Genomic DNA, 20,598 nt, shown 5'->3' on the forward strand with positions numbered 1-20,598 from the left:
TAAAAAAAGGAAAGGAAAAGCATATGCCATGTAAATAATGCATGAAAAATTACAAACTTGCTTTTCCACCTGTTACTCCATTACTAATATATATGAATCTGCTGCAGGCATTTTTTGCCTTTTTTTTTTTTTACCCAAACATAGAAAGCCACCATATATTAAAGTTTGTATGTCAGAGACTCATCTTTCATAGGGCCTTGGAAGCCCTGTATGCCACAGCTTTTCATACCTGAGCTGCAGTGATGTGCAGTGACTCCTAATCTTCACACAAGTCAGGTGAAAAGAAAATAAGTTACAATACAGCCACAAGCCTCAGCTTGCCTGGATGAAACCCTGCTGGTTTGAGGCAGATTAGTTAAGGAAGATCATAAAGAAAGCTAATCTCTGTTTTACAGCAGGAATGGAACAAACAAATCATCCTAACCAGCAAAAACTGAAGTTTTTATGGGTTTCCAGTACCAGAGAGGGTAAATATTTAAGTCATCATTATAAATGTTACATGAAATGCAATAAACCACAAGGAATCACTGCAACTTTCATTACACCATTTTGGAACTGCCACTGAGTTTCACAGCCTTAGCAGTGTCCAAAAAACCCCACACCTAAATTGAGTCAAAAGTTTTGATAAAATTCCCTTTCTCAGAAGTCCAAGACAATTGGTTTTGGTGCCCTGCCCTGCCCCGTGGGACTGTTAGTGACATCTACAATGGATACTGATTTTTTTTCTTTTTTGAAAAATAATTCAGCAGGAAGTGCTGACTGTACAGACTAAATATAGTTAAGACTTTCACTAAAGGATTTACAAGCTGGATACAAATATGACGTTATTTTCCTCACAAAGTTGTCATTTACTTTCTCTCACTGGGAGCACAATAAGTACATTTTCTCAACACAAACTCTCAGGCTTGTTTCACCTGGGGCTGGTGGTGAGGAAAGGCTGGGATTGCTCAGCATCCTCAGCTCAGGGATGAGAAAGCACAGCCTCCTGCCCCGAAGGAGCCCCTGGTGCTGGTGTTTGGGTGGGCTCAGGGCTGGGGGAGCACACACCTGTGCACACACAGGGCAGGAATCACTCCTGCCTGGCCAGACCTGCCCACAGCCTGGCAAACACTGCACGGACACACAGGAGAGGCCAGGGCATCCTTCCCGCTGCCAGATCAAAGAAGTGTGAGAGCCTCACATGAAATTCATGTGTTCCAGTCCAGTGAGAAATTCTTCAAGGAGCCCCTTCAGTATTTTCTCAGCCCTTTGAGGCACAGCACGAAGATATCAAGTCTCACTCAGTGCAGGTGTTTTGGAGATGAATTTTCCCTGGAGGGTGTGTGCTCAGGAGTATCATCAGGGGTTTCTGTGCTGAAGCCCAGAGCCAGGGCACACAGGAGGGGCTCCCACAGCTGAGGGTGCCCAGACACCTGCGCTGGTGCCACCCCCACCACACTGCCTCACACAACCACCCTGAGCACGTCAGGGCTACAGACTGCAGCAGTTATACCCCACCTTATCACTGACTAAAACCAGCAGAATCAGCTTCGGTTAATAGGGTACAGTAAAACTGGGGCAGGTGGGGAATAAAATATTAAAACTGACTGAAAAATTTACCTATTGTCTAACTTAACATGAAAAAACAGCTGGAAAAATGTCACTGAAATTCTATGAATATCTGTCTTCTTTCTTTTCTCGGGTGCTACTGCAATCATTACCAAAGGCCTTGTGTATTTTCATATTCTCTTTCCTCTCATCAGCCATTTCTAGAACCTGAAAATTTGTAACTTATCTGGGAGTCTTCATAACAATGATATAATTGTATACAGAACAAAAAATTTGGGTAGTTCTGTAAGAACAAACTGCAGCATCCATTTCTAGACACATTCTTTATGGTCAGTAACAAACCCACCTCTTGTTCACTGTGCTTCTTGAAAGTATAATTTCTGGTTTATATTCTATAGGGGGAATATTACAGAACTTACACCCAAGACTGGCTCATCTCCTCCCACCTTTCTTTTAGCAGACTGGAGGTCCATATAGCACAAGCCTGGAATGTTACTGTATAACTGGAACATACAAAACCTTATTCCTGTAAAAACCCACAAATACTTCGTATTTCCCTCTCAAGACAGCTCTCTGTGTAGTTTCCCTTTATGGCACAGGAATGGAGTGGCCTCTTCAAATGAAATTCCACTATAAATATAGCAGAAGGCTCTTTTTATTAATGCTCCATAGGAAAAGCTGGCCTGATCCTAACTCCTTAAACTGCAGCCTCTAAGCTGCTTTCCCAGAAGTTTCCACCAGATGAGGTGCTAAAGGCTCTGCAGTTGCTGGCAGGCTTCACTCCCCTTTCTCTCCAGCAGGATCTATTCCAAAGGCAGCACGTGGGTCTATAGGGATGGCATGGGTGCAGTCAGGGGGACAAGATCTCAGAGCTCTCCTCCTCAGCTGGGGAAGGGAAGAGAGCACGGTGTCACCTTCCCGAGTGAAATAAAACCCCAGCTGATAGGGTCAATGTATATGTGTTAAAGTAAGCCAACAACTGTCCTCCCTCCCCTTTTTGTTTTAATGGAAATAGAGCTAGCTACATTCATCCTATACCAGGGAATTTTCTTTTTCTGCTTAGTTTTCTCACTAGTGAGTGACACAAGTTCTGTATCCCTGAATTAACAACAGAGAACTACAGCTCTGAAAAATACCCAATCAAGGGGCAATTTTGCTTATTAAACAGCCAGAAAATAGACAGTTTTGAATAATACTGGCAAGATAATCTTTGAAAAAGAAAGTTCTGCTTTACATTATGGTCTGAAAATTTTCAGCAAGTAGACATGTCTGTTTTAGAAAAATTAGAATTTTCCATTTTAGTTCCAAAATCTTTTCTGTATGAGGTGACCACTTAAAGCTCACAGTTTCTGACACAGAAATTCTCTCACTTCTGAAAATAATGAGGAGGGAGAAAAGCCCACAGAGTTTGTCTTAGTTGCAGAGCTGAAACAAAGTGGTTATCACTAAAAAAACAAAACAAACCACAACCCTCTACAGATGGAACCTCACACTACTGATTCTATTACTATTAAATGTACATTATTATCAAGCAGTTAATTGTTAATAGTTAATTGTTAGTATCAAAAAGCTAGAAAACAGTTACTAAAGAATCCTTGTGAAACTGTTAGATATTACTCAAGAACTGTAACGTACAAAATCAATAGATATTCATAAGAAATGCCAAGTTTTGGATAAATGGCAGGTCTATCCACCAATGACCACTAGTTTATTCTGACTGAAGGTTTATCAGCCCTGACTCTCAAACTGACATGCAGTTACCCCAATAGCTGGGGGTATAAAGGCTCTCAAAAAAAGGAAACATGGATATAGAGAACCCCTGCCCCATTATTGATGTCAGAATTCCTGCAATCACTCTATTAGTATGTAAAATAAAGTGATATTACTATACCACAAGGTTTGGTATTTGACAAAACATGACAAAGTTGTGGAGATCTTTAAAATTACACCACTTGATAGGCAAAAGTGTTTTGTGAATGTGTTCAAATCCTGTCTTTTAACCTGAAGAACAGTCTGTTCTTTTGTGCTTGAGAGGAACACCAAGTTCAGGGCTCACCCTCTGTCAGGACAGAATTCCACTTCCTCTGTGCACCATGAGAAGTTTTGGGGTTTTCTCATCACCTCTCTCTATCTTGTGACTGCCATAACAAACAGCAATCTTTTACTTCAATACTTGCTTCTCTAGATCATTTGTAGTGGTTTTTAACCAAAGAAATTCTTCTAAAAAGAACCCAAATGTTCCCAAATTCTTACATTTTAGAGTGTAGATGAGCATATGCTCTTGCATACCTGTTTCCAATTAAGTTTTAACACAACACAACTATAAAAAGCAAGCCTGTAAACCAGAGTAATCTTAAATAAATTATCAGTCTTGGTTACATTAGGGAAGAGACTTTTGTCTCCTTTGATTGTCCTATTAACATATTGATTTTCTGCAATTTAGTTCCACTGATCAAAACCCCATAATGTAATATTTTTCTTTCTTCTTCTTCTATTTGGACGAACAATTAATATTTTACACTCCTTAGCTCTTGAGCAATAGGCTCTGGGTACAGACCCATAATGTAATTGTGGGTGACTGCTGTAGATACTGTTGCTACACAACAAACGTAGTGGGACTTTACACCCACAATATAAAATGAGATGTAGCTACAATAGCTGGCAGGTGCTGGAGGAGATAGTTGGGAAGATATGAGAAGCAGAATTCCATAGGCAAGCAGGAAATAACTTCCCATTCCTTGTGCAAGGGAAGCCTACAGAGACAGCCTGTGTTACTAGAGATTTTATTTTAATTATAAGCATTAAAAATCGACATGACAAGGCTTCACAAGCCTTTGTGTTTAGAGCAAGACAAAAACAATTAGCAACATGTGAAAGTTACTATTTTAACACCTTAGTGAAGTGTCTGTGTGAAATTGGATTAATGCATTATTGAAACACAGCATTTTGTGCTGGTGTGGTATGCTGAAATTTGAATAGTATGAAATTTTAACATTTTTAAACATGCAGTTTCTTGTTTTCTATCTTTTCTTCCTAGAGGGATTTCCAAAAGGTGCCTAGGAAAAAAGGTATGCAAATTCCATATTGCAGAATAGCTTGAAGCATGTAAATTCAGATTCTGTTCTTTAAATGCTCATACCCAAGACTGAGGAACTACAAGCTCAGAAATTTAGGGAAATACAAAATTAGAAAGAATGTTGACTCAATCAACTCATACCTTATTCATAAGGATTGTGTTATGACTGCACTACATTCTCCTACTTCCTCAATTTGCTTAAATTATTCTGTATTAAAATAGTTCAGAGACCTTCAACCAGACTTGAAAGATAGAGATACTTAGTACAAAAGCTCTGAATCAGCTGGAATATTCAGATTTCATTTTCATTCTCATTTCCCTCTTCTGCTCCAATCTCATTCAAGAGAAGAAAAGATTTCTGGCATTTTTACTTGATTTTTTCCCCCATGACTTCTCCAGCCTTTCTGCTTTCTACTCTCTACTTAAAAAAAATAAAAAAATAAAAAAAAATCTCCTTTCTTTCTATTCCATTTCTGTTTCTACCCTGCTGTGGGGCTGGTGTCCATTTTGCTGTCTCATCTAGAAGCCCATGCTCTGTGTTTCCTTGTGAGGAGGAAGGACTGGCCCTGGGTTTGATACCAATCTTTACACCACACTGGCAGTGAATACACCCCAGGTGACCCAGCAGGTTTGGGTTTGAACTGTGAAACCACCTCTAATTTGGCAGAGATAACAGAAGTATTATGCATGACAGAGCTGCTAGTGGTCAACCACTTGTCTTTTGGCAGGTCTAAAGGAACCCACGGATGAGACAACGCCACAGAGGGCTGCAGCAGCTCCCCTGGAGTTACAGGGCCCACAAATGGGCAAAGTCTGCTCCCACACTTACGTGCCCCATACTGCTGAGCAATATTATTAAAACACAAAAGTGTACAGTAAATACTTTTCTTTTGAAGCAGGTACTTTTAGAGACACCTGGTTGTATCCTATTTCTTTGGTAGATAGTCTAATATTGGAGCCCAGCTTCAGAACTTGTAAGACTTTTTCTTGAAAATGCAAATGAGCTGTCACAGACTCCTAACCACATTATCCTGCCTTTTCCAGCATTCATTGACTTCCCTTATCTCCAAATTAAGTATTCCATCAGAGAGTGTGTTGGAAGAAATCCAGGGTTACAGTTTGGCTTAGGAAGAATAGATTTTTGTGCAGTAGCAGTTAAAGCAGAAGGTGAACAGAGAGCAGGGAAGAAGGCCACGTTTTCTCAATATAGTATATCCTCAAAAAGATTTGCAGTTGCAGGATGGAATTCATAGTTACACAAAAATATGTTTTTAATCACAATTCTGTGTTGTCCCAAATAGTAGGGAAACCAGCTATTTTCAGAAGCCAGCAGAGGATTACCCAATGATAATAATAATATTTCCAAATAAGCAATGTCCTACAGTGACAAGTCATAAATCAGTTGTTTCCATGCATCTGCCTGATTGCAAAAACCGTAATTGTGCATTTTCTGCTGTTTCATAAGACCCTGCGCAGCCATTTCTTTTAACTGTTCTGCAGTTTGACAGCAGCAGCCCTGCTTTCTGTAAACAGCCTGCAGAGCAAACAGAGAGCTGCAGGTCAGGACTGTTTGCTCTGCCCTGTTTGCTGTTCCGCCACTCCCAGCGCTCACCCACAAGTGCTTTCAGGACAAACCAGAAAAATGCAGGCAGCCACACAGAAACCAGTGGCCACCTTTCAAGAGGAGTCTGTCCCCTCAATTTTACTTCTCCAGAGCTATGGAAAAAAAAAAATTGCTAGACCCATCCATTGTGATCAGCTGGATTAACAAACTATCCTGACTTACAGGAGATGCAAGTGACATCACTGGAAGTTACATCCTACACTGCCCAAAATCAAAAGTTCAGAGGCAAGACATGCCAACAAGTTATTTTTGTCAAACAGCAAATGAAACTTTTGTCAAACAGCATTAAGCAAACGTTTCCTCAGCTCCCTGTTCTTTGATTTGCAATGACACGAGAATCTTTTGTCAGAAATATTGTAAATACTTGGTACTCCTTTGCCCAGGGTTGTAAATGTACTGCTCAGCCTATAGACGTGAAGTTGTCAAGGTCAAGTGCTGCTGCTGCTGTTTCAAATATCCAGAAATTATTTTCAGGAGAGAACAGAACTGGAAGTGGATTTCTATTAATGTAAAATTAATCTGTCTTCGAGTTTCTCTTTCAAAAGCTCAAGTAGAAAATAAATATGAATGCACCTGAGAACTTCTAGTGATACACTTGATCAAAAGTAGTGAAGTAAAACTGAACCCTTCACAATGACACTCAACCAGAAAATTGTTTCAGTTTAATTGTTTCATGCTGTCATACATGAGGACCCCTCATACCAATATTCTGTTGCAAAAGTATTTTTTTTTTTTGCAACCTTCATCTCTGCATTAAAAATCAAGACATGTGGTTTGTTGTACTTACTTTAGAATTATATGAGCTTTAAAATATACACTTTTGAATGCACAGGAAGACATGTATTCACAAAAAGAGGGAAAAAAAGGTAATTTTGTCAAAACATTTCAAGTGTCTTGAGAAATAATATGCCTTAAAGGCATCTAATCCCTTCCCTCCGTGTTATATCAGAGTAGAACATACTTTTACTGATACTTATCTTCTTCACATTTGTTCTCTGAACTGCCAGCAGGAAAGCAAAAATAAAGTTTATACTTTGGAGTAATTAAAAAAAAAAAAAAGTTTTCACTTACCTAATTCTTTAGAAACTGGAGAATCTGCTGATATGTCCCCAATCTTTGCAAGGCTATCATAATATGCTCTTCCAGCCACTACCATAACTGAGGATGAGTGAAAAAAATATAACTGTTAATAAAAAATCAAAATACCTTCAATTTTTATTAATGTATGATCCTATTAAGTCTTGTCATCCAGAGCACAGAGTAAGAGAGGGGTGTATGGCAAAAAGGAAATTCTTCTGTCAGAGAAAGTTACTGAAGTCCCTGTGCTCCCTGCTTATCTGTGAAACCAGGAAACAAAGACAGAACTCCAGAATATATTAATGAACTTTCAGCCTGGTATTTCGCTCCAACTCCCCTGCATACCCTGAGACAATCAGCACCTAGTGGGAAGGGTTAGCAACATGCCATTGAACAGGACATAGCAAAGTTCCTTGGTACCAACAGAGAAACTGTTGGAGAAACCCAAACTGCGATCCTAAAAGAGGTGAGGTCCCTTTGGGGACCAGCTAGAGCAGGGAAATGGCAGCTGGCCACCACACCATGGACCTGTCCCAGGGAGATGTGGAGCCCCTCAAAAACAAATCATCATTTCCCTCTAAAGCTGGCTCCTACAGGAACCAAAAAGCTCTAATATATACCATGAAGTTTCAGTTATCCCCAGTTAATCATTGCCTGGTTAGGGCTGATTTAAACAGCACAGCCAGTTTTGCTGGCATGAACACAGAAATGTTGGGATGGAAGCTGCAGGAAGGCCAGTGGGAAGAAACAGCTTACACAGGGAATAGATCTACACTGCCTGCCTTGCACCTCCAGTGTCCAGAACTGATCTGCACACCACTAAAAAGAAATAACAAGGACAAACTGGCAGACTTTATTGTGAAAAATAACTTACTGAAGTTATTTGTCATAATTTTTTGTAGTAGTACATTCTTGACCTAAAGTGAAAGTCAAGCTGAGTCTCGCTGTTGACTTTAGAATACTTTCTTTTTTTTTTTTTTTTTTCTGAGAGGAATATAATAGCCAATTACAGGTCTGTATTTGGTAGTTTTTACTAGTAAGGTGACATCTTTGGTTGCATAACAGTATGTTCACTGAGAAATCTGAAAATTTTCCAAATCAAACAAAGATTCTCTTTGAGGCTCTGCTGCATTAGAAAGGGTGACTTCTGCCTAAGCCCTGTCTCATCAGTGCTCTGTACTCAACCTTCCTGAGCAGAAGAATTATACTGGCACTGCTGATGGAGCAGTGTGCCACCTGTACAAGAGGATTTGATGCCAGTCCAACTCATTCTATCTGTGTTTTCTCAAACCAGCCCAAAGAAACCCTCTTCTCCTAATACAAGCACTAAAAAAGGCAGGAAATGTGTGATTTTCCCTGTGCTAACCAAGCTAAATCATGAACCCCGCTTGTGTAGTCCGTTCACCAATACTATGGTAAATAAATTATTTCTGCAGAAAGGGAGGGTTTTTTGACCTTTTGTCCTCAAAGTGTAGAAAAATACATTATAAACATATCTGGAGTTCTTGTAAGTTTTATGTTCTTTGTCAGCATACTCCAACTTTTTTGGAAAGCTGTAAAGTGTTTGATTAGCAACAGAGTATTTACTCCTTGTTACAGATCTATTTACACCACTCAGAACTGATGGTGGAAAGATTACCAATTTATGAGAGTCCAAAGATGACTTTGCAACAGTTGTTGCAACACTGTAAATATTCATTTGAAATTAAGCATTCATGCTAGATATGCCTTATCAGCTAGGCTTAAAGGCAAATGTAACAAAAGCTAAAATGTAACATATCAACAGCAAAGCATGTGAGAAGCAGAACCCTCAGAAACCGGGATAGAAATATTTCAGATGAATATGAAAATTATGAATAATATGAATAACTTGTTATTACTTCTGGTATGACCTGTAATTCCTAAGGTTGGGTACTAGGGAACCACATGTTAATCCATCAAGTTAGGCATTGCCACAAGTAAGTCCACATTTCCCTATTTTCATCTCCAGCAGGCTTTGGTTTTATCTTTTGCTCAAGTCAGGTCTAAAATTTGCATGAAGAGAGATTTCAATGTCTGCTTGTCTGCAGGATCTCATTTCTCAGAGGACTGCATTGCACAGAGGGGAAAGATGTGCCACAGGCTTGAGTGAGGCAAAATTAGAGAGATTTTACATGGCTTTAATATGGTATCAAGCCGTTTGACAGGTCTGCGTGGGGAAATGGAGCAGACTCTGCCAGGTCCCAGGGCAGGCTCTGGGAGTCTGGAGCCCAGTCCTGGAAAGCCTTTCTTACTACTCAGATTGTTTCTGTGAAGTCAATAATGGAAGCAGGCAACTGTATTCTAAAATGTTTGAGAGACTGGTCCTTAAATTCAAATTCATTTTGATTTTGACTCAATGAAAATAATATCATCGGGATTAGTATGGACAACAACAAAAAAATCAATCCACTGCTGCAACTTGAACTAATTCACATTGTTCTGTGCTCAGGGTTACCTTAGTGACGTGTATAGGTGAGCAGGAACACATCTGAGAATGTGAAATATATCTGGAAGGTATTTTCAGAGAGAAAAAAATATAACACGTAATTTACATAATTTTGAGGTTTTTCACTTATTATTCCAGTGTGGGTTACTTAAACCCACTTTCAGTTTATTTTGCAGCAGCTCTGTGCCAAAGTGTTTGTGATGCAGCTTCTCCAGGACAGTGGAAAAATCCCAAAAGACTGGAGAGAAGGTACATATTTTGTGTATTTCTGCTTGTTACTTGGGTTTTTTTTCTCTTAATTAAACACTTCCAAAGTTCAATTTGAGAATTAAGCCTATATACACAACCCTCATGTCCAATACATATATTTAAATAAGAATTAAACATTCTTTCTAAATGTAGCACCTGGAAAACTTACCATTAACAGCTTTTTCATAATTCTTCCCCAGATTTATTAAATTCCTCAGTCCAGGATTGAACTGTTCCATAACATTCTAGTGAAAGAAAACAAAATTTATGTTATAAGCAAGGCAATTCCACAGTGGGTGGAAGTATTAATCTCATTGTCACTCAGGCCTAGTTTACAACTGAGAAGTCCACGGATGGATGAAAATTGGAGGGTTTGAGAGACACAGGAAAACAAAGGATGCAAGGGAGATGAAACTGAGCATTTTAGATCAACAAATGTGAAAAAAAAAGTTAAAGTATTGCAACAGGGAGTAAAAAGGAGTCTGGCTGTTCATAAGACAAAAGGATGTCAAGTGTTTGATCAATGTTTATGCAAGACCATCTTTTATGGTAGGTGATGTTGGAATGAGAGAAAAACCCTTATCCACTAATTGTTTTATAAATTCAGACAACTTTCTAACAATGATTCAAGATTTGAGTTGCAAAAAATGCTAGAAAAGAAAAGAAGAAAAATTTCACCAGATCACTGGTTCATATTCTTTGTGGTTTCTGTGTTACAGATGCATTTAGGAAAATTGGCTATTTTGGGGTTTTTTTTCTGGGTTTTTTTGTTTGAAATTTTGCAAAGCCATGTTTTCTTCAGAAAGAAAATGAAAATGGTGACCTTATTTAAATAGAAGGGGAAAAATGTTCACTGCAGCTGCTTTCACTGTTAAATACAATAATTGGCTGAAACAACCAGAATCTGAAATCCAGCAGCTCCAGGCAGTTGCTCTCATTCCTAGCAAATTCTACAACCTGCAGATTCTAGACCTCCTTTCCCCAGAATCTTCCTAACAAAACTATGGCTATGACATTACCCTGTGAAATTATATTATCATGAAAAGCAGATCATGAGATACCTGCAGACACCATTCTGTTATTCTTACTATTTTTATGGCAATACTTTTATGACACCACTCACTACTGTTCACACAGCAGAACTGTCAAATTCAAGGAATTCAAAGCAGATATGTTTTGTTTACATGCAATACAAGACTCAAGAGAAGTGAAATATTATCAAGCTTTTGTCTGTTTTACTACTAACAGAATGAAAATATTTATGTTTAGCACAGAGGTGGACCCAAAAAGAACAGCAATACTGTCACATTTGTCTGATTTTCAGGCAAGGCTATGCAGACAGAATTTTATTATTTTTCAAAGACAACACTATACCTGAATTTTGCTGAACATAAAAAGTGAAGGATTAACTCCAATAATACTTTAACTATCATACCAAGTAAAAATATAGATATTTTAAATATATATATAGAACTATTAGATTCCAATACTAGTATAGCATAAATTACATCAAAAGCAGCCACAGAACAACAATACCTGGCCTCAGTGCCTTTGTGTACAAATTAAATGCGACTGGGATTGTTTTCTGGTCTGTCCCATTAAACTCTCACCCACCGAAATGCAATCACTGCAAACAAACCATCTATTGTCCCCAGGCCCTTGATTTGTGTTAACTCACAAACCACATCCAGAAATCATTTGGGAAAGCTGTTTCAGGTTGAGCCAACAATGCCAAGGGCTATTCTAACAACTTAACAGGATGGATATTCAGGCTCTGGTGTCTGGGAACATCCCTCCTCCTGCCCCAGCTCCTGAGTTTGCTCCTGTCAGTGTTGCTGCTGTGGCTGCTGAGGCACTCTGACTGTGACACACTTGTTCCAAGGAGCAAGTTGTTTCTTCCTATTCCAACTTTTTGTTATTTCTTCCCAGCTGTGTACTAAAGATGATGTCTGTTGACTTACATGGAGTCAGTGAATCACAAGGAAAAAAAAAAAAAGATGAATTAGGGGATTGTTTCAGGATAAAGAGTGCTGTATTTTCAAGCTTATGGGGAAAAAAAAGATGTACCATGATGGAGTGTGTCCATGGCAAGCAAAAATCCAAATGCCACCTTGAACTGCCACTCTATACCGAAAATAATCTTGAAAGATTCTGCCTATGCTAACCCTGTTCCTCAAAACAAAAAATCACAGAGTAAAACTCCTTATTGCCACCTACCCCAAAATTCTAAGAATAACATGATAGTTACTGTCTTTGAAGTACTGATTTTTGGAATGACTATCTAAAGCATTCAGAGGTAGAGATTCCAGTTTTCCTGACATTTCCTTATTCAGATTTCAAACCAGTGATTGCACTTTTGTCAGTTGTTTTCATTCAGGAGGAAGTGAACATACCCCAATAAAATTACCCTTAACAGCTCCCCTCTCTGAAGCCAGCTCCCACAGCTCTTGTTTTTCCCTAAACCTCTTGACCCCTAGCAGGTATCTGTGTGCAGCAGACAGACCTGTGTACAGGAGACACAGCAGGTCCAGTGGAACACTGGGAACTCAGAGGAAGAGCTGCAGGACATCACATCTGCTCAAGGTACATGTAAAACTGCTGGGAAACGTGGAGAAACAACTTAGAGCCAGTGCCTGCAGCAGCTGGAAGGAGCACAAGGAATGGATTTTTTCTCCCTCAGCCCAGGCAGTCTCTGGAAGTGTTCCAGGCTTTGCACTGCCACAGTGGTTGATTGTGAGCAGAACCAGCCCCTGGGTGTGAACGCCTGAGAAATGGCAAAATCCTCTGCAGTGGAAACTCCCCTTTGGAACCTGCCTGGCTCCACACAGAGAAGGTTTTGGGTATCAGCTGGTCCTCACAGCACTGGGCAAGGCTCATCTCAGTCAAGGGTTTGTGTTCAACAGGAAAAACTCAACTCTCCCTGACTCCCCTGCCACGTCTCCAAGATGACCCAATGATTTCATAACAATCTGAATTCTCATATTACTTCCCTTTCATACATTAGAAAAAAGCATAATATGTGATCTTTTTCCTTTCTACTGAAGACTAGATTCTCGAAGCAAACAAAAATCCTGGCCATGCTTCTTAGTGGTCTTTGTATACTGTTAACCACAGGTAACCACTGGCTATCTTTGAAGTCCAGAAGTATCTAGAGCACTTTATCTAAAAGGAAGCTGTCACAGGCAACTCCCTCTTCAGAATGAGCTACAGATTTGATATTACCGAGACATTTCAGATAAATTAAAATTATTGTGGTATTTTATTCAGCTTCAGAAATTATAGTGGACAAGAGCAACTCAAATCAATTTGCACAGCTACTTTTTCTTACCATGTCTTACAATTTTATAGCTTCTCTTACTTTTAATCCAAAGAAAAGGTCGCAAAAACGAGTGAGACTGAACACCAGTGCAAAATTTCAAGTCATATAATAAAGTCAGATCTCAAAACTTCTCGAAAAGGAGGACAGAGGAACAAAGAAAAATTTAAATTTAAAATTGTCAAAAGTCTCAGAAAATAACAGTATTTTTATCTGCCTTGGTGTACAAGGACATGTAAATAAAACCTTTGTCTTAATCCAAATAAACATCAAAGTGAGAGAGAGCTTGGGAGAGATAAAGTGGCTCACAAAACATCATTTGCCTGTACAGTGAGGCACAGAAACAGGGCCTCCTAATTGTCAATCGTGTGTCCTATATTCTAGTGACACACTACCTCTCATGAACAGAATAATTAACGAGAAGAGGAGGCACATGATCAGATCCTACAGCTTTCTATTATTTAGGATGAATGGAAATAAAGGGAAACATTTTCAAAACAGGCAACTGGAAACAACTTCTATGCAGAGACCTTCAGAGCTGGCAAAAACGACCTTCCAAGGGAAAAAAGCCTAAGAGAAACTTACTCTGGTCGTTTTGAGTCATTAAATCCTCATAGAATCTAAGAGTTTCTGTGTTCCTTTCACCACATGAAACCAGTGTGAGTTATCCAGCCTTGCAGCATGGAGCTGGCTGAAGAGGAAGAAGCCCTGAATTTCCACTTGTGTGTGGGTATTATACCTTCTGTAGTTCCCGATAGTCATATAAACAACACTAATCTTCAAAACAAATGACAGCCATTGTAAAAGTGCCTTCCTGTAAATGCTCAGCTTTGCTTTTTACTTAAAGACACACCTCACTGAACAATAGCTCAGCAGGTATGAACACAACCAAACAACGCATAGACTCCCTGCAGTTTCAAGTTTACATCCTGCAGGTACTCTTGCAAGAGTGAATAACAATGTATTTGGTTAGAATTCAGGAATTAGAAAACTACCAGAGAAAAGTAGATCTTGATGTCTACCATCACTCCTATTACCATCACTACAGCGATTCATAGCTAAGATCTTTACAGCTACTAGTGATGTAAATTATTTCTCAACTTGAAAATGAGTAAATTTTAAAGAAGTCTTTAGTGTTGCCACGCTGTATCTGAGAACTCCCTTGAGAAGATTCAAAAGCTGTTAAAAAAGGAAATAATACTGTGCTCTACTGTACTTGAAGCATTTTGTACATCAGTGCATTTCATCTCCTCCTTTAGCTCCTGAATTTCAAAATACAGTTTTCAGAAGGGCACAGTTGAGCCCTTAGCACATCTCATTTGTATGTTAGTTCATTTTAAAATCATTTTAAAATATCATTTTAAAACAGGTTTAACAGAATGGAAAACACTAAATCAAGATGCCAGTGGTTTTTTTTTTCAAAAAGATTAATTCTTTCTTGTCTCAAAGAAACATGTCTTCTTTAAGAGAAACATTAATACAATATCCATCAGTGTGTTTCAAATACAAACCTTTTCAGGTTATGAACACACGCCCAAGGATAGACCTCAAGTAGGCATAACTCTAAATAAGGGCAGAAGAGACAATTTGTACTGAAGAAGAACTGGATTTTATACAAACTCCCAGAGGCTCCTCTTCCCCCAAGTTAGATTTGTAATGCAGGGATGCAAAGCAACAGCCTGACTGCAGCTTATGCTGGCACCATAGGTGAATTTGAATTTTGATACATAAGTTCTGTAGTTTAATATAATTGTGAGCCTTTTTAAAACACAGAAACAAGGAATTTTGGATTTTAAACTGAATTTATCAGATCTATTTCTGTGATAAACCAATACAGCCTACCAAAATAATTCTCACTCCCTCTGGGGAGAACAAAGGGGATTTTGGGGTGAAGGTGTATTAGATTTTTTTAAATTGTACTTTGGTTGATAATCAAAATTTCAGGGTAAGATTCACTTGAATACAGAGAGTCATATCTTTTAAATCCAAGATGAGCAACACCAATCATGCCATTGCCAAGAGCTCTGGAGAGCTCAGCCCACAGGAACACTGTGAGCTGCCTGCCCAGCCCTTGGCCCATGCAGGCAGGAGGACAGTCTGCACCTCAGCACCTTGCTGTCCTGTCCCCTGTCCCCAGTGAATCACAGCTGACCCCACGCAGGGCTGCAGGGACACAACAAACCACTGTCACTGCTCTGGGGTGACCATCTCCCTCAGAGGGAGCTGCCAGGGCAGGGCAGTGTCATACCAGGGAACCTGTGAGCAGATCCCTGGCAGCAGGGAGGCTCTGGCCCTCTTTACTCACAGGCTCCCACACCCTTGGGCTTCATTGTGCACGTGCCATTCCTATCATGCGTTCAAGTGATTCTTCAGCTCTTACATAAAGGGTGAAATGTCAGTCAGCCCTCGGTTCTGGCGTGTGCACACACATTTGGGAATTATGCTGTTTATTGTGTCGGGTTAGCTGAAAAACATTGAGGTGTTCACTTTCTGATGTTGTTGCCAGAAGAAAGGAAGAACAATATAAAAGTAAAATGGCATTACTCAGCCACCTGATGGCTTCTGTAAATATATTTTGAAGCTTTGTATAACACAGGTTACTATGTATTTAATAAATCCAATGGATTAGCACTGTAAGAAAGAAAAGAAAAACCACACGACACTCCCCCACTCCCCCGAAAACAGCAGGCCAGCCAGGTATTCCATTTAATTTTCTATTATTTTTCCAGGTCACCCAAAACTTGATTTTTTTTTCAGAAGTCTTAAGCCTGTATTTGGTCCTGCAGCACAGATGCCATCACTGCACTGCACTGAGTTGCTTTTCCCCAGACCAAGCTTTTCTCCTTACAGGAAGGAGAAGCACAGGCACTGCACTGGATTTCCCCCATCCCAGCACAGTGTTCCAGGCAGTGAGCACTGCTAGGATGGCTCAGGCAAGGGCAGAAGTGCCGTGAGCACTGCTGAACAAAGGAGAGCACACTCTCACAGGCTGGAGCATGGCACAAAGAGGTGTTCATTTGTTTTAGATGGGGGAGCTGTGATTACAGTCCCAGCCAGTGCTGAATACACAGACCCCTGCTCTCTGCCCCTAAAGGGTACCCAACTGTTCCGAGATTTCAACTTCGATATAGAAATAACTGCTTTAAAGTGGACCCCGAATCCATTCTCTATCTGAAGCAGTCTTCATACCTTATCTGGATAAAGTTTCAATTTTTAATGAGGGCAGGGCAGGAGGGTTTCCAGGCCTGTGAGTAGGAGCTATGTGATGCAACATGCCAGACCTCTCAAAATACCTACAGAGGAGACATTTCATCACACTGTCAACATTAACTTTGTATTCCTTTGTGGTTTTCCTGGTTATTTCAATCTTAAGGATCCCTTTGAATTAGTCGAGAAAACAAAACTAAAGTGTAAACTTTCCCAGGAAATAACTACTGAGTAACAGGCAAGGTTTTACTATTTAGAGCTCTCGTTGCTTCAAAGCCCATTTTAAGTTGTATCCATTAAAACACACAGGAGATCTTCTCCCCTCTCCTCTGTAAAACTGTTTTGACTGCATTCTGGAAGTCAATAGACAGAGCAGAGCATTCCTTTGTTGGCACAGCCCTGAACAGTCAACTTCCCAGGTTTCTGTTCTCTGAGCCTGTATTTACAGGGCGCTCTTCTGAGAGGGTAATTTGTGTTTGCTTATGGCCTTGCCACAAACGTAACTGATACCAAAAAGCACCAGACTATTTATCTGCTTTGGTTCTAGAGGACAAAATTCATAGCTAGATAGTCTCGCTTTTTTCAGTAGTTCCGGACGAATTTGCTATCTAAGTCCAAAGAAAATAAACAGCATATACAACATGACCACAGTATAACTGGACTACTTAAAGGGAGGGGTAAAGTTGACTTAAGTGTGTGTTGATGAACAACAAAAGTAACAGCAAAATTTACTCCTAGTAAATGTTTTCAGAAGCCTTTAAATGCTGATGACAATATCTTCAGGAATATGAAAACATTTGATAATAAACCAGAAAAATTTAGTAAATATTGAAATAGAACAATCCATCAGAAAGCTTTCCTTAGGGCTCAAACTGCAAATGCAGTGCAGCTGTAAGTTAAATTTGCAAATGCATTCCATCATGCAAATTTGAGTGCTTTCTCTGGTACAACACACTGGATAGAATGAAGATTATAGACACAATTATGGATTACTTCACTAGCCGACCAAAAGTATGATTTTCAGGGGAATTTTTCCCAATTAGAATTGCCGCATTTTGGAAGGAGTGTGTTTATACGGAGAAAGAGCCCAGAACAAGTGTCTGGTGCCCACAAACAAAACATTTTTAATTCTACAATTAACGAGGCATTTTGTTAAGTTTAAAAGCCTCCCAACACGAAGTGAACTACCCACAGCAGCCGGCACTTTGAGGCAGTGCTAGCGTGCACCATCATAAATCTGATTATCAGCTCGGGACGCTGGCAAGCAACTTAATTCAGCGTTAAGCCATTTTTAGGGTCTGGCCCGTACGAAGAAAAGCAGAGGACCACAGGATCTCCGAACCGCCTTATCACCGAAACACAGGGCGGGAATTAGGGCTGGCTGCTGACCGCAGCCCCGCTCCGGAGCCGCCCGGTCCCTGCGGAGCCCCGGCCGGACACACCGGAGACCCGGACCCCTCCCGGGCAGCGAAACGGGCAGGGGGAAAGAAAGGAGAAGGGAAAAAACCCCACAACCCACAAAAACCCCAAAAACAAGAAATGAAGAAAAAAAAGTAAAGAGCGGGGGAAAAAAGTAAAGAGGAAAAGAAAAAAAGAAAAAAAAATAGGAAAGAGAAGGAGAAAAGAAGTAAAGGGGTGGGGGGAAGTAAAGAGAAAAGAAAGTAGAGAGGAAAAAAAATAGAGAGAAAGAAAAGAGAAAAGTTGGCTGAGTTCCGCGGCTGCCCCGCGGCCCCCGGTGCCGGGGCAAAGGTGGCGGGCTGCCCTCCCCGGCCCGCACTCACTTTGTACGTGTTCTCCGTCAGCTTGTTCACCTCCTCGGGGTCCCGGGACATGGTGCCGGCGGGGAGACGCGGTCCGTGCGGAGCGCCCCGGCCCGGCCCAGCGCAGCGCGGCGGCAGGCTGGGCTCGCCGTGCCCGGGCTGTCACAAAGTGGCGGAACCAGCCGGGCAGCGCCGCCGGGGCGGGCCCTGCGCCGCCGCTCCCGACGCGGCAGGACTGGCTCGGCGGGCGGGGAGGGCCGGGCCCGGCTCGCCTCAGCGCGCTCGGCTCGGCTCGGCTCGGCTCGGCTCGGCTCGGCTCGGCTGGGCTGGGCACGGCTCGGCTCGGCTCGCCTCAGCGCGCTCGGCTCGGCTCGGCTCGGCTCGGCTCGGCTCGGCTCGGCTGGGCTGGGCACGGCTCGGCTCGGCTCGCCTCGGCTCAGCGCGCTCGGCTCGGCTCGGCTCGGCGGGCACGGCTCGGCTCGGCTCGGCTCGGCTCGGCTCGGCTCGGCTCGGCTGGGCACGGCTCGGCTCGCCTCAGCGCGCTCGGCTCGGCACGGCTCGGCTCGGCTCGGCTCGGCACGACTGGGCACGGCACGGCTCGGCTCGGCTCGGCTCGGCTCGGCTGGGCTCGGCTCGGCTGGGCTCGCCTCAGCGCGCTCGGCTCGGCTCGGCTCGGCTCGGCTCGGCTCGGCTGGGCTCGGCTCGGCTCGGCTCGGCCACGGACCGCCCCTACCTGAGGCGCCACCGCCCGCTCCGAGCGCCGCCTCCGTGCTCCCCCTCACCGTCCTCCCCGCCGCCAGAGCCCGGCCTGGGCCGTGCGGGAGCGCTCTGGGAGCGGCTCTGCTCTAAGCGCCCCGCAAAGTCGGAGGCAAACTTTTCCTCGCAGCAATTAAGTGAGGGTTCTGTAGGAATTAATTAGTCAGGATGAACTAGCGTGGCCCTGGCGATGGTAATGAGGTGCGGGGTGATCCCCCTGCTTCCTCCCACAGCAACCCCGCTTGGAGGAGAGGAGAAGGGCGGAGACCCACATTCCTGAGACCTCCATTCCTGAGACCCCCTCAGGAACGGGCACAAATGTTTTTCTCCCGATCCCTGGTCTAGTGCACTGCCCGAGCTTCCTGCTACACGCTGAAGTTTTTATTTGTTTTAAATACACCCCAAATAAAACACTGCCGCCGCTCATCTTCCCTCTGTGAACTGCCTTACAAGTCCCTCATGGAGAGGGTTGGTGAGGAAGGCCATGGGGAGCTGTAAATTTTTCTGGACCATAAATTGGACCATAATTCATTGTGAGATTAAAGAATGCCGGTTGGATTATCTTTCTGATAAACTAACATTGGCACGGTCCTGAAGGGCTTTGTGGGAATTCCATACCCATGGGTCTGTAAAGCTCGGATGTGGTGCTGGGCACTGAGCGTGTGAGGGCGATCGGCCTCTCACACACCGCCCGTCCTTCCCTTGGCCGCTGTTTCCCCCACATTATCCCAGGAATAAAAACTGGTCTTGGGTCAGAATCCTAGATACTGGGTTTGGGTGAGGGAGGACGTTGTCACAGGCTTTCAAGAGCTGCAAAAGAGTTTTTGAGCATGTGGAGGAGCCTTTAGAATTACAATTACATTTAGCATCTGGGGAAAAAGTGGGCAGTTACGGCGTTGTCTTGAATGCAGCAGAAATGCAGGGCAGAAAGGGGGTTTTAGGAGGCTTCATACTCTCAGGTGAGGTCTTTACAGACTTCTGGTATGTATGGCATTAATTGCTTTTCCGTTTAATTAATAATGTTATCCTATGGCCACAATGGATTGTTTTGGGCCCAAGTGTACAACCGATGTTCCCTCTAAGCAGTGTTTGTTCATACAAACAGTCCTCTCAAATGTGATGTAGCAGCTTGCCTGAGCATGGTAGGAAGAGTCACACTGTTTATTCCCAAGTCACACTGTTTATTCTCAAGTCTCTTGTCTGCAGAGTTTGTTTTAACTCTGAAAACAGACTGGGTGCCTGAAAAGGACGTAACTCCCTAACAGACTGGGGTTCAAAGTTGAGGGAGCAGGTACCCAAAGGAAGATGCAGAAAAGGACTTCTCCTTCCCTGTTTCCTGCTAAAGGAGCTGGAAGTGTAGTGTGCAGCAGGGAGTGTTTTATTCCTGTTAGTGGCATAGCATTTCTCTTTCCTTTGATCGCTGTGGAGCACCCAGGATTCAGGGTGTTTCTTTCCAGTTGGCGTGCTAAGTTCAGTCATAGTAAATTACAATGTGAGTGTAAATGGAGTATGCATATC

General features: G+C 42.1%; 1 protein-coding gene and 1 long non-coding RNA gene across 2 annotated transcripts in view; both read right to left on the reverse strand.

Moving 5' to 3' along the window:
• BAIAP2L1 (BAR/IMD domain containing adaptor protein 2 like 1) overlaps positions 1-18,631 on the reverse strand; it is a 34,565-nt gene extending 15,934 nt beyond the window's left edge. Inside the window, exons 1-3 of the mRNA XM_066329691.1 lie at positions 18,346-18,631; positions 10,211-10,286; positions 7,320-7,406 (exon numbers count right to left, since the gene is read on the reverse strand). Coding sequence (XP_066185788.1) covers positions 7,320-7,406; positions 10,211-10,286; positions 18,346-18,396 — 214 coding nt within the window. The 5' untranslated portion in view covers positions 18,397-18,631. The remainder of the gene's footprint in view (positions 1-7,319; positions 7,407-10,210; positions 10,287-18,345) is intronic.
• The window catches only part of LOC136367873 (uncharacterized), a 505,302-nt gene that overhangs the window by 17,233 nt on the left and 467,471 nt on the right, over positions 1-20,598 (reverse strand). The window lies entirely within an intron of this gene.

Source organism: Sylvia atricapilla, chromosome 15 (assembly GCF_009819655.1).
Source record: "Sylvia atricapilla isolate bSylAtr1 chromosome 15, bSylAtr1.pri, whole genome shotgun sequence".
Taxonomy (NCBI): Eukaryota; Metazoa; Chordata; class Aves; order Passeriformes; family Sylviidae; genus Sylvia; species Sylvia atricapilla.